At 43.6% G+C, this 21,763-nt stretch overlaps 1 protein-coding gene across 1 annotated transcript in view; it reads left to right on the forward strand.

The window, feature by feature from the left end:
* Positions 1-20,889, forward strand: part of LOC144806094 (uncharacterized) — a 615,705-nt gene extending 594,816 nt beyond the window's left edge. The window contains 3 exon segments of the mRNA XM_078672530.1: positions 8,410-11,033; positions 18,635-18,654; positions 20,265-20,889. Of these exon segments, the coding sequence (XP_078528656.1) occupies positions 8,410-11,033; positions 18,635-18,654; positions 20,265-20,597 (2,977 nt within the window). The 3' untranslated portion in view covers positions 20,598-20,889.
* The last annotated feature ends 874 nt before the right edge of the window (positions 20,890-21,763 follow it).

The following is a 21,763-nucleotide window of genomic DNA, read 5'->3' on the forward strand; positions in this document are numbered from 1 at the left end:
ATTAGCTTTAGAGATAATTAGATCCAATGTCGCTTCCAGGTTCTGGGTAGGACTTTTGCATATTTGGATCAAGTTTAGATCAGCTAGGAAGGTTTTTAAGCCAATCACTGATTGGTCATCGGGTCATTCCAGTAGAGGTTGAAGTCACCAAGGATGATTTGGGCGCAGTATACGCCAGAGTTGGTTGTGATGATTTCCATAATTTGTTCAATGGATGGGAGGTTATCTCCTGGAGGGTGGGAAAACGCATGCAGTTTGTATCGAGGCCTATCTTTACTCAGGATATTGATGCCTAGATATTCACACGAGATGAGAGTAACGTTTTGTGCTTGCTTCACAGAGAGATTATTTCAGTGAGTACAGGGGTTACCTCCACCAGGTCTGTTTGGGCGATGTAATCTGATGATGTCATAGCTGGGCGGTGCTAGAATGTCGAGCGTTGGTGTGGAGGAGTCATTTAGACAAGTTTCAGTCAGGACTATATGGTTAAGATCATGAGTAAGGATAAGGTCAGCAATATCCACTGCGTGTTAAGATGCCGATCTGCACTTGAGTAGCGTACGTTTCAGGTGGGGTATGGCGACAGCGGAGGCAGCCTGAGTGATGGGAATTTGCTTGAAGTTGGAATTGTTACCTGCTCTGGGATTGGGCCTAGCATCTCTATGTGGATTTGACTGAAGGAGGAGGGAGTAAATATTGTTGTCCGATTGAGAATCTTTCAACCTGATGTGTCGAGTGGAGGCGTGGGGGTAGGGAATTGTCTTCCAGGTCAAATGTGGAAACGTTGTGATTGCTGAGATTGCATTGGACGTGCAGGATGACATCCGTCTAACAGCATTCTCAAGCAAGGAATAATGGTCCTATATTTCACCAACTGCCAGTGTGATGGAATGACTCCCCCAGTCCACTATGCACTTCTTACTGTTTTGTACCTTTTATAAAGATATCCAGAGAATTGTTATAAAACCGCTTTTTTAACCAGTAGGCTTTTCCATTATAAACATGCTTTTAACTTTTTATGTACTATAGATAATGTAAAAACTGTTTATTCTGTTATTAATTTTATACAAAGGGCGATTAGGAAAAGAAAGGATTTGTCACATCTGGATGCATTAATATCTGAAAAACCTGATGACTGCCTTTAGTTATTAGTCATTATTCCGTAATGTTGATATAATCTAGAATCATTTTTTTCTTCCGCTTTTGTTATATGTTAGGATTTTGCACAAAACGCTCCTTTTGTACATGTGCGATTTTTGCACTGATAATTATCAGAGTACCACATATTGAATAAAGATGTAATGCCTGTTATGAAATACTGTTTTTTTAAAGATGTAAATATTTGAGAACTGTTTTTATTTATGTGTATATAGTACCTTCTGTCTAGTATGCTTTAAGGTTGTATATTTTACACCGAATGAAGCTGGTTTGACTCGACTTGACTATTGGATTGCTAAAGGGAGTGTCTATTCTTACCCATCGGCCTGGTGGGACACCAACAATTAGCGAGCTCGGAGGTGAGGGATATTAGGCTTTAAACCTCAGCCGTAAGTTGATGAAGCTCTTTAGAGAGATCTCAGTGAGTTTGGCGTCTTTAGTAATGTGGGAACAGGAGGTCGTGATGTGGGAAGGAGGCCAGGTGAGACTGCTCCGGTTTATGGTGTTAGGGAGAAGCTGAGTTGGGAGAACCAGGGGGGGGGAATAGAGATGGAGTCATGATTGAGGAGTGGGGGTGTGGGTCTCATAAACTGATTGATGAGTAGATAGGCGCCATGTTATTGGTCATGTTAGGGCGTTGCTCGATAGCAAGTGTCAGGGTTTGCCAGAAAGGGTGTCACAGATGCATCAGTGGTGACAGCGGGGGCTCAGCACTTTCACCCATTCTTTTTAATATACTTATGGAGCCCCTGGCAAACGCATTGAACTCAGCAAACATTCTTTATCTCCTGTATGCGGACGACACCCAACTGTATATGAAAATCTCCTCACCAGAAGACTTCATCTCCCTCAACGCTATTCTACAGAATACTCAAAGTTGGCTCACTATCAACCACCTCATGCATAACACCAGAAAACCCGGAATTCCTCCTCATCGCCCAACCCAATAACACACCCAAGATAGACTTATGGTTGAAACATCTAACTTCCTTTGACTGTGCTCCGCACATCATTGACTCCGCGAAATCCCTAGGAGTCACCATAGACAAACACCTGAACATGCAGGCGCAAATCACTAATGCCACCAAGGGAGCTAATCACCACATGAGTATACTAAGGAAACTTAAACCCTTCCTCCCACAGACCAACTTAAAAATGGCAGTACAAGCCCTAGTGCTACCAAGATTAGACTATGGAAGCACCACTTTATGTGGTCTCCCCAAATACTAGCTGGCCCCGCAGAGGGCATCGCTTAACGCTGCGGCCAAACTGTTATCAGGAACTAAAAGAAATAACTACATCTCTCCGACCTTGAAAGTTCTGAACTGGCTGCCCTACGAGGCAAGAATGCACCTAAAGATCGCTTGCATGACCCATAAAGCCCTGCATAGCAATAACCCAGTTACTTAGCTCTAAAGCTAGAGCGATCGGGAGGATGCAGACGACTGCGAAGTGCGAGTTCACTTCTACTGAAACCACAATCCTTCCATAAAATGAGAACTGGTTGGAGAGCATTCTCAGGGATTGCACCGAAGATTTGGGACTCCCTACCTCCAGTGGTACGTGGAATCTCTTCCTTTACCTCCTTCAAAAAAGAAGTAAAAATGCTTCTAATTAACAAATATACATAAAACTTTAACCCCTTTGCTGCGGCGGCTATTCCGCCGCAGCGCTAAGGGTGGGCGGGGCCGCGCGGCGGTCCCGTGCTCACGACGGAACCGCTCCGTCACGGCCCGCGGGTGAGCTGTGCTTGTGACGGAACGGTTCCGTCACGGCCCTGCCCGCTCAATAGAACGTCAGCGCAGGCGCGGAATTCGCGCCGCGCAGGCACGGCGAGGGGGCCGTGACGGAACGGTTCCGTCACCAGCACATTCCACCCGAGGCCCTTGACGGAACGGTTCCGTCACGAGCATGGGAGGGGTTAATTCTATGTTGACCTCTAGCCACCTATGCGATCCATATATTATATCATTGCCTACATCTTTTGTATTGAAGGTGCATACTAAATGTATGTTTACTACTTCAACCACCTAATGTTTAACCCCTCCCACGCTTGTGATGGAACCGTTCCGTCATGCCCCTCGGGTGGGCTGTGCTGGTGACGGAACGGTTCCGTCACGGCCCGCTTGCCGCGCCTGCGCGGTGCTGATTTCGCACCTGCGCGGAGCATTCTATTAGGCGGGCGGGGCCGTGACGGAACGGTTCCATCACAAGCACAGCTCACCCGAGGGGCGTGACGGAGCGGTTCCGTCACCAACGCAGGAGCGCCGCGCGCCCCCGTCCCCCGCCTGTTAGCACTGTGGTGGAATAGCCGCCGCATTGAAAGGGTTAATAACTGTGTATTGTTCTGACAGAAACCTGGCTTCGTGATGACACTAATCCAACTTTGATGTTGGCTATTTCCGAAGACTACGGTATTCTGTGTGCCAATAGACAAAACGAGAAACAGGGTGGAGGTGTGGCTATCGTCTACAAAACTAAATGGGGGATCACATCACCTCACTTTGAGCCGATTGATTGTATAGAAGGCCTTTCTTTCTGCATCAAGCTTTCCGCGTCTATTTCCTGCTTCGGCCTCCTGCTCTATCGATCTCCTAACTCTAGTCCGACCGATTATATCATTCAAGCATGCATACGGTACGCTAACTTCACAATACTGGGTGATCTGAACTTACATGAGGACGACGCCTCCTGCCCACACAGGTCAAACTTTATTGCCACCCTAGCAGGATGCAACCTTACGCAATTAGTTTCCCTCCCCACACATAATGCAGGCCACATGCTGGATCTGATATGCTCTAACTTTCCTGACATTACGGTCCAGGCTCCTTGGCCAGTAATTTGGTCCAATCATTTTCTTATCCCCTTCCATTTTCAGCTGACTCATACTGATAAAACCACCTCGATCCCTAAGGAGTTTGGAAGGAACTGGAGCAAAATCTCCCCAGAATCATTATCCAATTACATGAAGGATTCTAAACCGACCCCGCCACACGATCTTGAGTCTAGCATCTCGAATTTAAATGAGTGGGTGGGCACAGCTCTCAACTCCCTAGCACCTCAGAAATTGTAAAATCCCCCAGATCCTCACCCTCAGCACCTTGGTACTCTGAGGAGCTTAGACAAAAAAAGTCCGCCTGTAAGGTTCTTGAACGCAGCTGGAGACTTACATATTCTGTAGAAAGCAAGGCTGACTATCGTGCAGCTCTCAAAGAATACTGCAAACTACTCATAGAGAACAAAAGAGCCTTGTTATCTGATAGGATTAACAATTCTAGGAACTCTTCCGGAGAGATTTTTAAGATTGTCAAATCCTTTACCGATCCACAGGCGCTGACTCACACTCAACCTACTTCACAGATTTTATGTAACAAACTCTCTGAATTTTTTTAAGATAACATTGCACTGATTTATAACTCCTTTTCCAAATTGCATGACGACCCCCAGACCTTTGAAGAATAAAATAATGGAACAGACCCCTTCATCGGTATTCGCAGAATTCACTGAAATTTCAGAGGAAACCTCTCTTCGGGAATTACAAAATTCAAGTCTGGCAGACCTGGCGACCCCTGGCCATCTAAACAATATAAGGCCCTGGCAGGACTTCTTAATCCCCATCTAAATCCTATTTGGAACTCATCACTGAAGTCGGGTATCTACCCGGCAGTGTGAAAGCACGCATTCCTAGTATCCATCCTAAAAAAAGCTAATGCAGACCCAGAGGCCCATTGTAACTATAGGCCCATTTCCCTACTACCTGCACCGGCCAAGATTTTGGAGAAGCTGGTCCATCAACAACTGGCCAGTTTAATTGAGTCCAGAGATCTCCTTCATGACTCTCAATCTGGGTTTCGCTCCGGTTACAGTACGGAGTCAGCCCTTATTGAAATGGCTGACTCAATACGATGGGTTTTAGATGATGGCTCTAAAGTGGTATTAGTGCTGTTAGACTTGTCTGCAGCATTCGACACCATCTCCCATCCCATCCTCCTGAACCGCCTGAAGTCCATAGGAATCCAGGGCACAGTATTGACTTGGTTATCTTCCTTTCTCTCAGACCGCAAATAGCAGGTTCGGACCCATCCTTACATGTCCACTGTAAGACCCCTTAAATGGGGCGACCCGCAGGGCTCAGCATTAAGTCCGCTTCTTTTTAATATATACCTCACCCCCTTGGCCGAAATGATCGCGAAGTCGGGAATCAAAATAACATCCTACGCTGATGATACACAGCTTTTATTCACCTATAATGATGTATCCGTTGCCACCTTTGACCCCCTCAACAAATGTCTCAGGAATATTGCGGCCTGGATGGACCGCAATTTCCTAAAACTCAACGCGGAGAAGACCGAGGTCTTATTCTTCAACCAACCATATCCCCTTGCCTCCAACCTTTGGTGGCCGGAAGAATTGAGCGTTGCCCCTCTTCCCAAAGAGTCGGTCAGGAACTTGGGCGTCAGGTGGGACAACTGTCTGTCCTTTGCTACTCAGGTTCAGACAGTCTCTGCCACCTGCTTTAGTAAAATCAAAATGATAAAAAAATTCATTGACTACCTGCCCAGCGATACACCAAAACTGTGGTCCATGCACTTATTACGTCGCTCCTAGACTATGCGAATGGACTTTACCTGGGTCTGTCAGAGGGCCTGTGCCACAGACTCCAGACGGTCTAAAATGCTGCAGCCCGTCTGTACTGCGGCGTCTCGCTCAGATAACATATATCCCCCTTTCTGCGGAAGCTGCACTGGCTCTCCATAACCAAAAGAATTGATTTCAAAGCACTGACACTGGCGTTCTGGGCAGCTAAAGGGCTAGGACCAGCTTACCTTAGAAAGAGACCCCGCCCATACAATCATTCTAGAGCTCTACGATCTAATTCCAAGCAAAAACTAGATCAGGAGGCAAATCTTTCGAGGTGGGTGCCACCCAACGATGGAACAAACTTCTGCTTCACCTCTGCCTGATCCAGTCGGAACTTGAGTTTCATAAGTCTCTCAGGACCTGGCTATTCTACCGCCAGGATTAGGTGTGCCCTTGTGCTGTCTGTCTACCAGCGCCGGGACACCCCGTTGGGGTAGCTGCGCGCTCTAAATACCTAAAATTAATAAAATAAAATATTGTGAAGCATTCTGATTCCCTGTGGATCATTCTTTGTTGACTGCTACTCACCTAAGCTATACATATACTACTCTCTACAATTGTAAAGCACTCTGATACCCTTGTGGGTCATGTTCGTGCTATATAAAACGTACAAAAAAAAGTAAATGTTCAGAGGTGAGGCGAAGGTGTTAGTATCGAGTCAGTGTATTTCAGTGGTCGCTGCTTTGGGGGTGTGATGAGGACTCAGGCTAATATGACGAAAAATGTTGGTTGAAACAAGCTGCAAGGGTAATGGTAAATGAGTGCTGTTGGGTAATCTGATGAAGGTGGATAGGGAGGAGGGAAATGGGGTGAAGCAATACAAGCAGTGGGGAGGATACAGAACGAGGTACCCGTGGGATTACTAAAGGGCTAGGATGAGCTTGGGTCAGGGAGGAAACTTATTCATCACAGAGAGTTTGATGAGAGGGAATTTTCATCAAGTAATTCTAGGCTGTGTTCAGATGCTTGGATGAGGATAATCACTTTATTATAAAGGGAGATGTTGCCTCTGCTCGGCCAACAATAGAGGGAGTTACAGAGAGTCTGAGACTGTGGGAGGCTTTAGTAGGTGCAGTGATCCAGAGCAGAGAGCAAAGGGCGTTACTTCATTGTGCTGGTCTTTTAATGCAAAAGATAAGGTCACTTATGGTAGCGCATTTATTCATGAAGACATAGGGGGTGGAAATAAGGATTTATTGGAGAAATTTGAGAAGCCTGTGATTGAAGTTCTTGAACACGCTTTTAGATAGTTTATGGGGTATATGATAGTGTAGGAATTTCAGCCGTCTGGAACAAGTTTGGAGTCTAGTGATCTTCGAGAAAGGGAATCCATGGCTAAGGGCACCAAATTTCCAGAGTGGAAAGAGGGGAGGGACCGGAATACTACATGCGCATTTGGGGGGAAGCTGAGGGGAGTTGAGGAGAAGGGGGTATGGTCAGATGAAGAAAGGAAGGAAGGGATGGAGCAAACCAATGGGTGGCTGGAGGAAAGTTCCATGACTCGGTTCTACAAAGACAGACCATTAAACAGCAGCATAATGACAGAAGATGTCCAGAGAGAAGAAGGTACTCTCTGTTTTGGGCTTCCCAGCATTATATGCTTGCGATTACTAGGTGGAAAACAGCAAATCCTGAAGAGAGGGCCCAACTGTGAATATAAAAAAGGGAAGTTGAAATACATTAGATCAAACTAGATTATGCAATTAGGAAGATAGAATCCAGACTAGAGGGATAGGGGGGAAAGGATGAAGGAGAGGCCTAGGATGCACTTGGAAATTCAATAGACCGAGCCAATCTGAAAATCTAAGCAGAATTAGTAAACAACAATTTTGTGGCATGTTCAAAGGAACTATTATACAAATACCTCTGTATGGTTAAATTTGTCTTAAATATGTCTTCATAAGTTTCAACAACAGTGATAAATGAGATGCTTTTACAATCAATTAAAAATTTGATATGCAAATTCTGGTATTTTCCATTTAAGTAATTTAAATCTCTTTACATCCGACAGAAAACAATCCTTGATTGCACAAAATGTTTAAGAATAATGAAGATAATACTGTAAATCTGCAAAAGCAAAGTCCGAAACATTGGGTTTCAGTATTCAGGAAAACATAAGTGCCGACAAAGACAGCCGAACCTGAACATAAACTGACAGATCTTTGAAGTACCGTCAATGGCGATTCGGTGGTTCTACGAGTCTCAGCTGTGCACCTCCGTGCCTCAAGATGAAGAGATGACCTCCAGAAAATTTAGGCCACACTGATCAACCACTTCTTGTGTAAACATGTCCAATACCAGCTCTGATCATGAGGTGGTTATAGCAGTACTCTGCTTCCTAAAGTGATATCAGACCACCATTCAGTGCTAGTGGTTTATTGTAAACTCTTTCAGGCCATTCCATAGCAACCAGCGAAAAGCACAGTTAACTGAAAGTTAAAAGAAATGGGGGTTCTGCTATATAAAACACAGAGTATATTTACCAAGCCTAAAACTGCATCAGAGAACACACACAGGGGAAAAGCCATACAAATGCAATGAATGTCTGAAGAGCTTTTGTCAATTATCAGGCCTAAAAAAGCATTAAACACACACGAGAAATCCTTGCAGTGAATGTGGAAGTAGTTTTACGGAATCATCTAAACTCATGAGTCATCAGCGAACACACACTGGGGAAAAAACCTTCAAGTGCAATGAATGTGGGAAGAGCTTTATATATTTATCATACCTAAAACGGCACCAGAGAACACACACTGGAGGAAAACCACATCCTTGCAGTGAATGTCTGAAGAGCTTTAGCCTATTATCACACCTAAAACTACATCAGAGAAGACACACTGGAGAAAAACGATATCATTGCAGTGAATGTCTCAAGAGCTTTAGTCAATTATCACACCTAAAAAAACATCAGAGAACACACACAGGAGAAAAACCATATCCTTGCAGTGAATGTCTAAAGCACTTTAGTAAATTATCAGACCTAAAACGGCATCAGAGAACACACACTGGAGAAAAACCATATCCTTGCAGTGAATGTCTGAAGAGCTTTAGTCAATTATCAGACCTAAAACTACATCAGAGAAGACACACTGGAGAAAAACCATATCATTGCAGTGAATGTCTCAAGAGCTTTAGTCAATTATCACACCTAAAAAAACATCAGAGAACACACACAGGAGAAAAACCATATCCTTGCAGTGAATGTCTAAAGCACTTTAGTAAATTATCAGACCTAAAACTACATCAGAGAAGACACACTGGAGAAAAACCATATCATTGCAGTGAATGTCTCAAGAGCTTTAGTCAATTATCACACCTAAAAAAACATCAGAGAACACACACAGGAGAAAAACCATATCCTTGCAGTGAATGTCTAAAGCACTTTAGTAAATTATCAGACCTAAAACTGCATCAGAGAACACACACAGGAGAAAAACCATATCATTGCAGTGAATGTCTCAAGAGCTTTAGTCAATTATCACACCTAAAAAAACATCAGAGAACACACACAGGAGAAAAACCATATCATTGCAGTGAATGTCTCAAGAGCTTTAGTCAATTATCACACCTAAAAAAACATCAGAGAACACACACAGGAGAAAAACCATATCCTTGCAGTGAATGTCTGAAGAGCTTTTGTCAATTATCACAGCTAAAACGGCATCAGAGAACACACATCGGAGAAAAACCATATCCTTGCAGTGAATGTCTAAAGCGCTTTAGTCAATTATCACACTTAAAACTGCATCAGAGAACACACATCGGAGAAAAACCATATCCTTGCAGTGAATGTGGAAGCAGTTTTAGTGATTCTTCAATATTAAGGATTCATAAGCGAACACACACTGGAGAAAAACCATACCATTGCAGTGAATGTCTCAAGAGCTTTAGTCAATTATCACACCTAAAAAAACATCAGAGAACACACACAGGAGAAAAACCATATCCTTGCAGTGAATGTCTAAAGCGCTTTAGTCAATTATCAGACCTAAAACGGCATGAGAGAACACACACTGGAGAAAAACCATATCCTTGCAGTGAATGTCTGAAGAGCTTTAGTCAATTATCAGACCTAAAACTACATCAGAGAAGACACACTGGAGAAAAACCATATCATTGCAGTGAATGTTTCAAGAGCTTTAGTCAATTATCAGACCTAAAAAAACACCAGAGAACACACACAGGAGAAAAACCATATCATTGCAGTGAATGTCTAAAGCGCTTTAGTCAATTATCAGACCTAAAACTGCACCAGAGAACACACACAGGAGAAAAACCATATCCTTGCAGTGAATGTCTAAAGCACTTTAGTAAATTATCAGACCTAAAACTGCATCAGAGAACACACACAGGAGAAAAACCATATCCTTGCAGTGAATGTCTGAAGAGCTTTTGTCAATTATCACAGCTAAAACGGCATCAGAGAACACACATCGGAGAAAAACCATATCCTTGCAGTGAATGTCTAAAGCGCTTTAGTCAATTATCAGACTTAAAACTGCATCAGAGAACACACACTGGAGAAAAACCATATCCTTGCAGTGAATGTCTGAAGAGCTTTAGTCAATTATCAGACCTAAAACGGCATCAGAGAACACACATCGGAGAAAAACCATATACTTGCAGTGAATGTCTGAAGAGCTTTAGTCAATTATCAGACCTAAAACTGCATCAGAGAACACACACAGGAGAAAAACCATATCCTTGCAGTGAATGTCTGAAGAGCTTTTGTCAATTATCACAGCTAAAACGGCATCAGAGAACACACATCGGAGAAAAACCATATCCTTGCAGTGAATGTCTAAAGCGCTTTAGTCAATTATCAGACTTAAAACTGCATCAGAGAACACACACTGGAGAAAAACCATATCCTTGCAGTGAATGTCTGAAGAGCTTTAGTCAATTATCAGACCTAAAACGGCATCAGAGAACACACATCGGAGAAAAACCATATCCTTGCAGTGAATGTCTAAAGCGCTTTAGTCAATTATCAGACTTAAAACTGCATCAGAGAACACACACTGGAGAAAAACCATATCCTTGCAGTGAATGTCTGAAGAGCTTTAGTCAATTATCAGACCTAAAACGGCATCAGAGAACACACACCGAAGAAAAAACATATCCTTGCAGTGAATGTCTAAAGCGCTATAGTCAATTATCACACTTAAAACGGCATCAGAGAACACACATCGGAGAAAAACCATATACTTGCAGTGAATGTGGAAGCAGTTTTAGTGATTCTTCAATATTAAGGATTCATAAGCGAACACACACTGGAGAAAAACCATACCATTGCAGTGAATGTGGAAGTAGTTTTAGTGAATCTTCAACATTAAGGATTCATCAGCAAACACACACTGGAGAAAAATCATACCATTGCAGTGAATGTGGGAAGCGATTTCGTCGCTTATCAAACCTAAAACAGCATCAGAAAATACATACTGGGCGGAGAGAGAAGTCTCCGGGAGGCAAGATGGCCACCGACGGAGTGCAGTAGCAGTCGCATCCTACTCCACCTCTCCTCTCGATGTATTGAAGGGTAGAGTGTGACCACCCCCAGGAGATGGGAGCGGGTGTCTGGTCCCTTGGCCGGGAGCAAAGCAGCAAAACCGGCTGCTCGGTGAGCCTACAGAGTCTCCGGACATACGTCAGGGATATCGCCCTGCAAGTATTACACCGGACTCACAAGAAGCTTACGGCTGGACTGGGACTGGTACTGGCATCAATTAAATATAGAATGCCTCCTCGGACCACAAAGGGCAACGAAGGGAAAGATGGAAGCAGGGAGGGGGCAATTCCGAAAGAGCCGAAAGAGCCAAGGAAGGAGAATGACAAGGAAAAGAAAAGAAACGATCCGAAGGCTCCGGCCGGAGCCGGGACACAGAAGTTTGCGGCCGGGAAGCCCTCGAGCAAGAAAGCAGGCTATGAAGCGTCGCCGGTATTAAGTGCTCAAAGGGGTAATGCTACTAGCAAAACTGTGCCATCCAAACAAAAATCCAAAGAAACTAACCTGCGCCAGCCTACGATGATGGAAAGCCTCGCTGGCATCTCTGCAGGGGAAGCGGCGGTCGGGAGACAGAAGCGAGGCGAGGGCATGGTTGGGTTGAACAGCGGACAGAGCGTCCTCGAGGACGCCGACACCGACGCTGCCATTGCTAGGCAACCGACGGCGGTGGCGGTAGCAGCAGCGGAGCAGAGGCAAGAACCAGAGAGCCGCGAGGAGGCTCGTGTAGTAGCATCGGACGGTATACAGCAAGGCAATTTTGAAAGTACCCCTGGCCCAGAGGGCAAGATCCACGGTTCGCACTCTGTGGAAGAAAACGGAAAAGGCTCAGGAGGAGGTACAGTAGCCTCAGTACAACTAACAAGGCATGGCGAGGTCAGGGGCGCTGAGGGGGGGGAGGAAGTAGTTGACGCTCCAGGGGACTGGGGAAACTGCCCACTTACAGAAAATACTGCGGAGTTAGGCACATACCAGGGCAGCCTCAGTGAGAGGGGGGCCAGACTGTTTCTATTCAGTCAATGAAGATTCTCAATCTGTGGGGAGTGCGGAGGACAGCTCAGGGGAATTAACAGACTCAGAATGTAGTACTTCAGCTCAAAGAAGTACCCCAAAAAAAAAGCGGGTGTCCAGGAGAAGACCCACCCCCGCAGATAGCCCCTCAGACATTTCCAAGAAATTAGACTGGGATTATTCAACCACGTCACAGACTTACCTGGAACAAGATGGCGTCACCCCTTTGCCTTGTACACAAGCTTCTCCTCAGCCTGTCTCTCTGGAGTTACTATTTAGTACCCTGAAAACTATGCAGAGCGAGGCAAGAGTTGAGAGTCGGAGGGCAAGGCAAGAGTCAAGGAAGATCCAGAACACTCTATGAAAAATGAACAAACGGTTTGATGAGGTAGACGAAAGGGTTACTCAAGTTGAGGAAAGGACTGGGAAGCTCGAGGATGACTTAAATAGTCTCAAGACACTCAAACAGGACCGGCAGAAAGTGGTGGATGATGTTCTCTGGAAGCTCGAGGACTATGAAAATCGCCAGCGGCGGAATAACATCAGACTGTTGGGAGTGGCGGAGGGCTCAGAAGGCGATGACATTCGACTCTTTATTGTGAACTTATTAAAGGGGGCCTTTCCCGAGCTAGCTACATGGCAATGGGAGATAGAAATCCAGAGGGCACCCTTTACGATTAGGATAGGCCAAGCAGGGCGTCAGGAGAGCAGGCCAAGAGCTATCCTGATTTATATTGGCAATTTTCTGTTAAGGGAGTTAATTCTGGAAAAAGCCAAACCTGAGTGTAAGCGCTCCTATAATAACGTAACCTTTTTTGCTAGGCCTAACTTCTGCCACGTTACCGTGGAGCGCAGATGGAGGCTAAGACAGCTAATTGCCCCCATACAAGCTCTGGGGTCAGAAGCCTTTTTACTGAACCCAGCAAAACTGAAAGTGGTCACTAAAGGGATGGTGAAATATTTCTTTTCTGAAATTAAGGCCAAGGAGTATATGGTGGAAGCACTGGGGTTCAACGGAGGGTGAAGCTTGGGGTTGGGTTGGTTTGGTTTGGGTGAAAGTCTTCAGTATCCTGGGAGGGGTATGTACTCTGTATAGTAAGTTTTGGAATTAGTATGAGAGGGTGGGAGGTGGAGGCGACCACTGCATGTCCAAGCGTCCACACATAGGCCTTGGGAGGCCTATTTGCCTGTAGGGCGGGGGGGATAGGGGTGGGGGGAGACATTAGGGAGGGGTGGGGGAGGGGGGTAAAAGGGCACACACAGCACACACAGGAGTTTTTTTATGTACATACTTCCTCAAGGCTGATTAGTATTATGTATTTTGTGAGAATTGTTGAGAAGTTGGATCAACCCTTCGTAGTCTTCTAATGTGTTGTAGAATTGCGTCTCTCAATGTATGTGGGCTAAATGATGCACGAAAAAGGATCCGAGTTGCAGCATTTTTGAAGATAATGAAGCAAGACTTGGTGTGCCTGCAGGAAACCCATGTGGAGGGAGGGAAGGGTTATTTACTTGAACAGTTAGGTTTTTATGTTTTAGCCCATACAAAACAAGGGGCCAAGACTAGAGGCGTGGCAATCCTGGCTCGTGATAGGGAATGTAGAGTAGGGAGAAAGCTGGAGGATCAATGGGGTAGATGGGTGATAGTCGAAGTAGGGTTTAAAGGAGAGAAGTTTACACTGATCTCTGTATATGGCTCCACAGGGGATGACCCTGATTTATTTGAGTTTCTTGATTTAGAAATGGCGAAATGGCCTGTGCCGGTCATATGCTGTGGGGATTAAAATATCAATAGTCCCTCGGATAGGGAAATTCAGAAGAGACGGGGCTATAGAGGGAGGAAAAAAAGGACACACAGAGCACTAGTCAACATGGCACAGCATAATTCTTTAATAGACTTATGGGAAAATCTATGCCCACAATCTGAAGGTTCAACATACTTCTCGGCCCGCATAAGATCACGGTAAGACTGGACTACTTTTTGATATCTCACTCCTTAATTACCAGATCACAAATAACAAAGTTTCCTCGCTTAGTTTCGGATCACAACACTCTGGTGATGATATTGGAACTAGGAGGGGTGGCCGTTAATCCATATTGCTGGACGTTTGAGAGGGCCCTTCTTAACCGCTTCAGCGTGGCGCGAATTTCCGCGCTGTGCTGAACGTTCCATTGGGCTTATGGAACCATGACAGAACGGTTCCGTCATGAGCACAGCTCAACCGACGCTCATGACGGAACCGTTCCGTCATGAGCATGGAAGGGGTTAAGGAAAGGGAGTATGTAAGCTATATGAGCAATTGGATTAAAGATTTTTTGAGGATTAACAGAGGGAGCAAGTCATCGGGTAATGTTTGGGACGCGTTTAAGGCAGGGGTCCGCGGGGAGACACTCAGCTATTCACTGCACAGACAAAAGGAGGAAAAATTGAAGGTGGAGGAGTTGTTTAAAACCTTAATGGAGGCAGAGGAAGAGCTGACATGGCTAATACAAGCAGGCACCCCTTTGGAACAACATTTATTGAAAATAATGGTAATAAAGACGGATGGTGCAGAGGGCATAGCTAGTATAGCTGCAGCTAAATATTTGGCTAAAAAGGAGGAAGCATTTGAAATGAGCGAGAGGGTGGGTCATATCCTGGTGGTTAGGACAAGAAAGAAGATAGCTGCAGGGGATATTAAGTGTATAAAGGATAAGAAAGGAGGGATGATTGCAGATCCTGTGGGTATTAGAGAGGTCTTCAGGGAATTCTGTTCAGATTTGTATGAATATGAGCAGGGAGGAGAAAGTATAGACATTAAGGAGTACCTCAACCAAGTTAATGTAGATGGGCTCTTCGTGGAGGAGAGGGATAGACTCGGTCTGCCCATCAGCCTTGAGGAAGTATGTGTGGCTTTGGCTGAACTCCCTTCAGCAAAAGCTGCAGGTCCAGATCAGATACCATTGGAATTTTATAAGACATTTAGGGATGTTCTGGTATCTGATTTATTAGACATATTTGTTCAGGCACAACAGGGGCTCTCAATCCCAGTATCCTGGGGAGGTGCTGAAGTCATAGTGTTATTAAAAAAGGGTAAGCCACCTACAGCCCCAGGGTCATATAGGCCTATCACTTTAATGAATTCGGACGCTAAACTCTTCTCTAAGATTCTTGCGAAAAGATTGGCCAAGGTAATAGAGGGGTTGGTCATCCCAGAACAACATGGGTTTATCCCAGGAAAGGGAACCACTGAACACATTAGGCAGGTTATCACTATGTTCGATGCAACGGAGGTCCCGGGAGACCCTATGGCTGCATTATTTCTGGATGCCGAGAAGGCGTTCGATAGGGTCTCCTGGGATTATCTGTGGGAGGCGATGAGATGGCTTGGCCTGGGAGAAGGATACATTAGAGCGGTACAAGCATTATATACAGCCCCCACAGCCAAAATTAGGATAAATAGGGAGCTTACTACGGATGTACAGATAAGAAGAGGTACGCAGCAAGGGTGCCCTTCATCTCCCCTTTTGTTCGCAATCTACTTGGATCCCTTCCTGTGAAGACTATCTGTTAAACCCAATATCCCACCCCTAACTACATTAGGTACGGTGGTTAAAGTGTTAGCTTATGCGGACGATGTCGCGATAATAACACCTAATCCTTCCCTGGCAATAACAGTAATAGAGGCCGAGGCACATAGTTTTGGGAGAATCTCGGGGTATAAGCTCAACAGTAAGAAGACCCAAATTGTAAAGAATTCCTATGCCACCTGCAATGACCCAAGAGTGGTTAGCGCTGCAGTATATTTGGGTGTCGACATTACTACTGATTTAGAGAGGGTGGTGGAGCGTAATATGACACCATTAATTAATAGAGTTAGCTCTGATCTGACAAGGTTGAATAACCTCCGACTGTCCCTGGTAGGGCGTACAAAAAGTTATAAAAATGTTAGTACTCCCCAAGTTTTTATATTTCTTTAGGGCAATCCCCCTATTTTTTGAAGCGCATTGGTTGAATAAACTAGAAGTAATTTTGAATAAATGTATTTGGGCACAGGGGAAGACTAGGCGGCCGTATAGGTTTATGTCATTACCCAGGGAGAGGGGCGGGTGGGGGGCACCTGACTTTAGGCTTTATTATTGGGCAGCTGTGCTGCAGTATATGCAGGGCCTAATTGGAGGAGGCGGGGCCGATCCTAAAATAACTGCATTATCTACCAGGATTTATGAATTCACTATGTGGTCCGGCACAGAGAATGCCTTCCTGAGTTGTACTGATTCCTCTTATTTTAAGAGGACGCGATTTTAAACTATTAAGGCAGCTTACAATGTCTGGTTGGCATTTGCAAAGAGAATCAGGCTGGGGAGGTTTAACAGCTACATTAGATTGTACAGGAATCGTTCTTTACCACCCTTGATCTTTGCAGATACAACTATGGCTGAATGGACTAGGAAGGGGATAGTTAAGCTAGGAGACTTATTGGGGCCGGATGGGGGGGATTATGCAATTTTCATCTTTAGAGACAAAGTTTCATATCAATAGGGGGAGTTTTTTTAAGTACCTTCAGGTGAGGAGTTTTCTCAGAAACAAAATTGGGGGGGTGGCTCGGTTTGGCAAAAATAATATATTAGAAGTAATAGAGAGAGGGGGAGATTGTTCTATTCGCAGTCTGTATGCTGCCCTGGTAGCTACCAAGTCGGATGATCTTGAGAAACAAGCTGCTAAATGGGCTACGAAACTTGAAACAGATGTAAGCAATTTTCAAGCCTCTTTGAAATTAGGATGTTCAGTGCTATGCTCTGCCCCCCTTCAATCTCAACACTACAAAACACTCTATGCACTCTATTTTACCCCAGCGCGAATAGCTCAGTGGGGAGGGACAGCTGGGATTAACTGCCCCCGGTGTAATGAGTTGGCGGCAGACAGTATTCATATATTTGCCTCCTGCCCTCAGCTTCAGCCGTTGCTTAAAGGGATCGAGGGTTTCTTAGCAGGATCTTTGGGGATCAAGACTATCTTAAATCCTCATTTGATAGTGTTGGGAGTTACTGGGGACACTGACAATGAGTACGTGGAGTTTGTGTTTATTGCAATGGCAGTTCTCAGATTGACCATAGCCAGGGTATGGCTGGATATAACCCCTCCAACATTGCAACAATGGCTGGCCAGTATGCTGGCAGTTTATAATTTAGAGAAGGGAATATACAAGAGAAAGGGTAGGAGAGCGCGGAGGCTAGGAAAAAAGATCTGGGAGCCGATACAGCGTTGGAAAAATGGTATTCGGGGAGGCTAAAGTTAATGATCTCCCATTCGCTCCAAGAATATATATATTTTTTTTTTCTCTCCCGTGAGTTTCTCTCCTTTTTTGTATATTTGTATATTTGTGCGATTCTTTTGGTGTTACTGTTTAATTGTGCAATTCTATTGACATAATTTACAATTTGTCGGATGTTAATTCTCTGTGTTGTGCTGTGTACACGCTCCAAAAAAAAAAAGATTTTAATAAATATATTTAAAAAAAAAAAGAAAATACATACTGGGGAAAAACCATACCATTGCAGTGAATGTGGGAAGAGATTGTAGTGTAGTTCCTATATTCCCAATAGGCTCTGCGCATTGGAATAATATATACTATAGATTTGACGTAGGACTTAGGTCGACTAGGTCTCTATTGAATATATTAGACTTAATTGTGAGTGCCAGCTAGCTCAGAGGTCACTAGAAAATTTCTCGAACAAACAAGAGGCGATTCGTTTATGACAACCGCATAAACATGACAACTTTGTTTCCCAAGAGAAAACGTATCTTCAGAGTCGTGGAAACAATAGATAGATATTTTACTCAGTCAATCGTGCATGCTTCGTTTCACCAGAGGTGCAGAGAAATAGAGAGACGGGTTTTTTCAATAAAAAGTATTTATTGAACAGTCTTCTTTATCATGCAGAAGAAATTAACTGCTACAATCGTAATACTGGTTGCAAAGTATAATGCGTACAGTATGAAGAGTATTAGAAAATAATACTGTAAAAGCATGGTATGGTTTCTAAGCCATATGAAATAACATACATACATAACAAAGGCTAAAAAGTACTCAACTGGTGTTTCTAAAATACGCCTACCCCGGTGTACCTAACCTAGGTCTAGTACAAGGGAAGAAGTAAGTGAGGTGTAGCTTAGTTTTAGTATTCTTTGCCAAGAATCTATCCAAGATTTCTCTAAGGGTCTAATCAGCTCTGTACCTTGGTTTAGAATGAAGGAGGTCTGGTATCTCTCTGTCTCAGGACTCGATTTCCCAACACCCCGCAAGGGGAGCTTGGAAACACTGGAGCTGGATTTCTCAGCAAGAGAAACTTCTCTCTCAGTGCGTCTGCTGGAGGGTCGGCTTCCTTCGGCGCTTGCTGCGGCGAGCTGTGTCATGTAGGTAGATAGTCGAACTGCTCCAAACCACCATGTGTTTGCTATGGCAAGTGTGGACATATTTATACCTTGAAGGTGCCGTGTTTGACGTAAGGTTGGACATAATAACGTCATTAAAGACTCGCAGTTCTTTGAAAACTCCATGAGTTCTTGGACAAATTAATATTCAAGCGGGGGAAGTCCCTGACTGCTGAAGGCGAGTTTTTCCAAGAAATCGTTGTGGATTTTCTGAATTAGTGGAAGTAGCCATGCCGTATTTGGACTGCATGGGCTAAGTCTAAATATGGTTATGATTTCTATGCCTATATAAGGATAGGGTGATATATACCTATATATGGTCATGAATCGGGAAAATTAAACTAGGGTCCTAAAATACTCTACAACAAGATTTTGTCGCTTATAAAACCAAAAACAGCATCAAATAACACACACTGGGGGAAAACCATTAAAGTGCAATGAATGTGGGAATAGCTTTTATCAATTATCAAACCTAAAACTGCATCAGCGAGCACACACTAGAGAAAAACTGTAGTGTGTCCCCGAGGGTGACGCTATTCTTAATTAGCCTGAGTTAGCAACCATTTTAGCTGTGTGCCTTTTTATTTTTGCGCACAATACTCTGTATCTTCTTTTGCAAGACGCCTTTGTGCCCACATGAGCTCATATTGTTATCGTTTTCTCACAGCGTACAAGGTCGAAAAACAAGCCACTGTGCTTTCAAGTTCTGGTCAGTCCGTACTACCTAGACATAACATTAGGCACTTCTTGGCACGATTTAGAAATGCTTGCATTATACTAACACGCAGCAGCTTTCTCAAGACTGATTGAAGATTTTCTTCTACGAACTAGAGCCTTGCTGAGCGTATGATGTAACCTTACTCCTACGTTCTAAGGTGAGGGGTTTCCCAGAATTGGCCCAGATATCTTCTTTTAGATAATATACATAATCCTACCAGGGGAGGGTAGTGTAGGCATTATAGCCGGAATATCCACTGGTCATTCAGAATTATCACCCCCTTCTTATTTTATGGTATTGTAACTTTGATCATTGTTTTTATCTTATGTATTATTCTGCTGGTGATAGCTCGTTTACTGCATTATAGAACAACGCACAGAGTTTGTTAGTTGAAAAATAAACATGTTAAACTTTATATAGACTTCATTATTTGGTGTGGACAAGCAAATATGAGTGAGCAAAAGGGTGTGCTTTGCTACCGTGACTCTAGAAGGTCGGGAGTTCCGTGTTCCGGGTTTGTCTGAGCATTAAGTGTCTTCGGAAGGTCTGGGGAGCTAATGAGACAGCTAGTCGGCCTAGAGATTGTGCGTTCTTAGGTGTAAGTAAGGTACAACCAATCTTGCACTAACGGCCTATTTTCTTGTGCATAGTTCTGTATGTGCAGAATCTCTACAACAAAACCATTCAAGTGCAGTAAATGTGAAAGTAGTGTTAGTGACTCATCAACGTTAATGGTTCATCAACGAAAACACACAGTCGAAAAACCATATAATTGCAGTGAATGTCTGAAGAGTTTTTATAAATTATCGCACCTAAAGCAGCATCAGAAAACACACACTGGGGAAAAACCATTCCAGTGCAATGAATGTGGGAAGAGATTTTGTCGCTAATCAGTCCTACATGGACATCAGCGAACACACACTGGAAAAAAAACATTCCAGTGCAATAAATGTGGGAAGAGATTTTGTCGCTTATCAGTCCTACATAGACATCAGTAAACACACACAGGGGAAAAGCCATACAATTGCAGTGAATGTGGAAGTTGCTTTTGTGATTCTTCAACATTAAGGATTCATCAGCGAAGACACACAGGAGAAAAGCCATATCATAGCAGTGAACGTGCAAAAGCTTTTGTCAATCTTCAAACCTAAAAAAAAATCAGAAAGCACTCTACCATCACAATCAATGAAAGTGTCTATTCTGTGCTATTGTTTATTTCCCTACAGCTAGGAAAAACATTAAATATCAGGAAACCCATTGGGAGACTCGCACAAAGTGGACTAAAAGTAAAGAAACATTGTTGGTTTTTATTCTGTGAGAGAGTTTTAACTAAAGAAATCCAAGCACACCGGACCATGCTGCCTGTAAAATCAACACCATGAACAATGCTTGGACTAACAAGGGTATTTTCATCTAATTTTAGAGATTAGTACTAAAACATATACACCCAACACACTCAAAACAACTTAACAAGCACAAAAGAAGGATTCTACAGAGCTGTCTGTGGTTTTGGCCATTTTATGCATCATTAATTGTTCTGTGACAGTGGCCAGAGAACTGTGGAGAAAAGCAGAACTGAAAGCAGGAGAATGTGAGCTGCAGCTCTCTGGGTTAACCCTTGCAGTGCATGGCATTTACCTCTGAAGCTCTGATGTAGAACAAATGAGGACACAAAATTCTTTAGCCATGAAAATTATGATTATGTTTTAACTGTGAAACTAGGTGACAACAATTGAATTGATGTTACTCTTTTGGTCTGTCCTTACGATGTAGCAACTGTTATACAATTATGTTAAAAACTAGACAGTGCATCTGTATAGAAATATGCAATGGATGAATGTGGAAGTATGCCTGTATATCTTCAGTAGGGACCATGCACCAACTATGTGCTGAATATTGATCATCTCCATCGCAATTGCATTGCAAATGCTTTTTTGATACACTACTTTTGATATTGAGTATCTGTCTCCATGATAGGTTGTTCTCTCAATTCCTGGAAACAAAAAGATAAAATTATATAGAAATAATATAAAAAAAATAACATTGGTGCAAATAAACATATATTTTTGATAACTCATTATACTTGGTTGTTCACAATTTGTCTTTTCTTAATTCAAAGGTCCACTTTGTTATTATATTTCATAAACGTTTTTTTCACACTTGTAGAACAAATGATGATCAATGTTCGAATTTCCGTCTACGAGCCGTACTCGGCAGCACATTACACAACCTTGCATTTCAGTCTAGCCCCCCATCAACTAATTTAGAGTTATTACCTTTTGAAGCCAAACGCGTAGGTAAGACCGATCCTAACAAC

Source organism: Lissotriton helveticus, assembly GCF_964261635.1.
Source record: "Lissotriton helveticus chromosome 1_1 unlocalized genomic scaffold, aLisHel1.1 SUPER_1_unloc_45, whole genome shotgun sequence".
NCBI classification, from domain to species: Eukaryota; Metazoa; Chordata; class Amphibia; order Caudata; family Salamandridae; genus Lissotriton; species Lissotriton helveticus.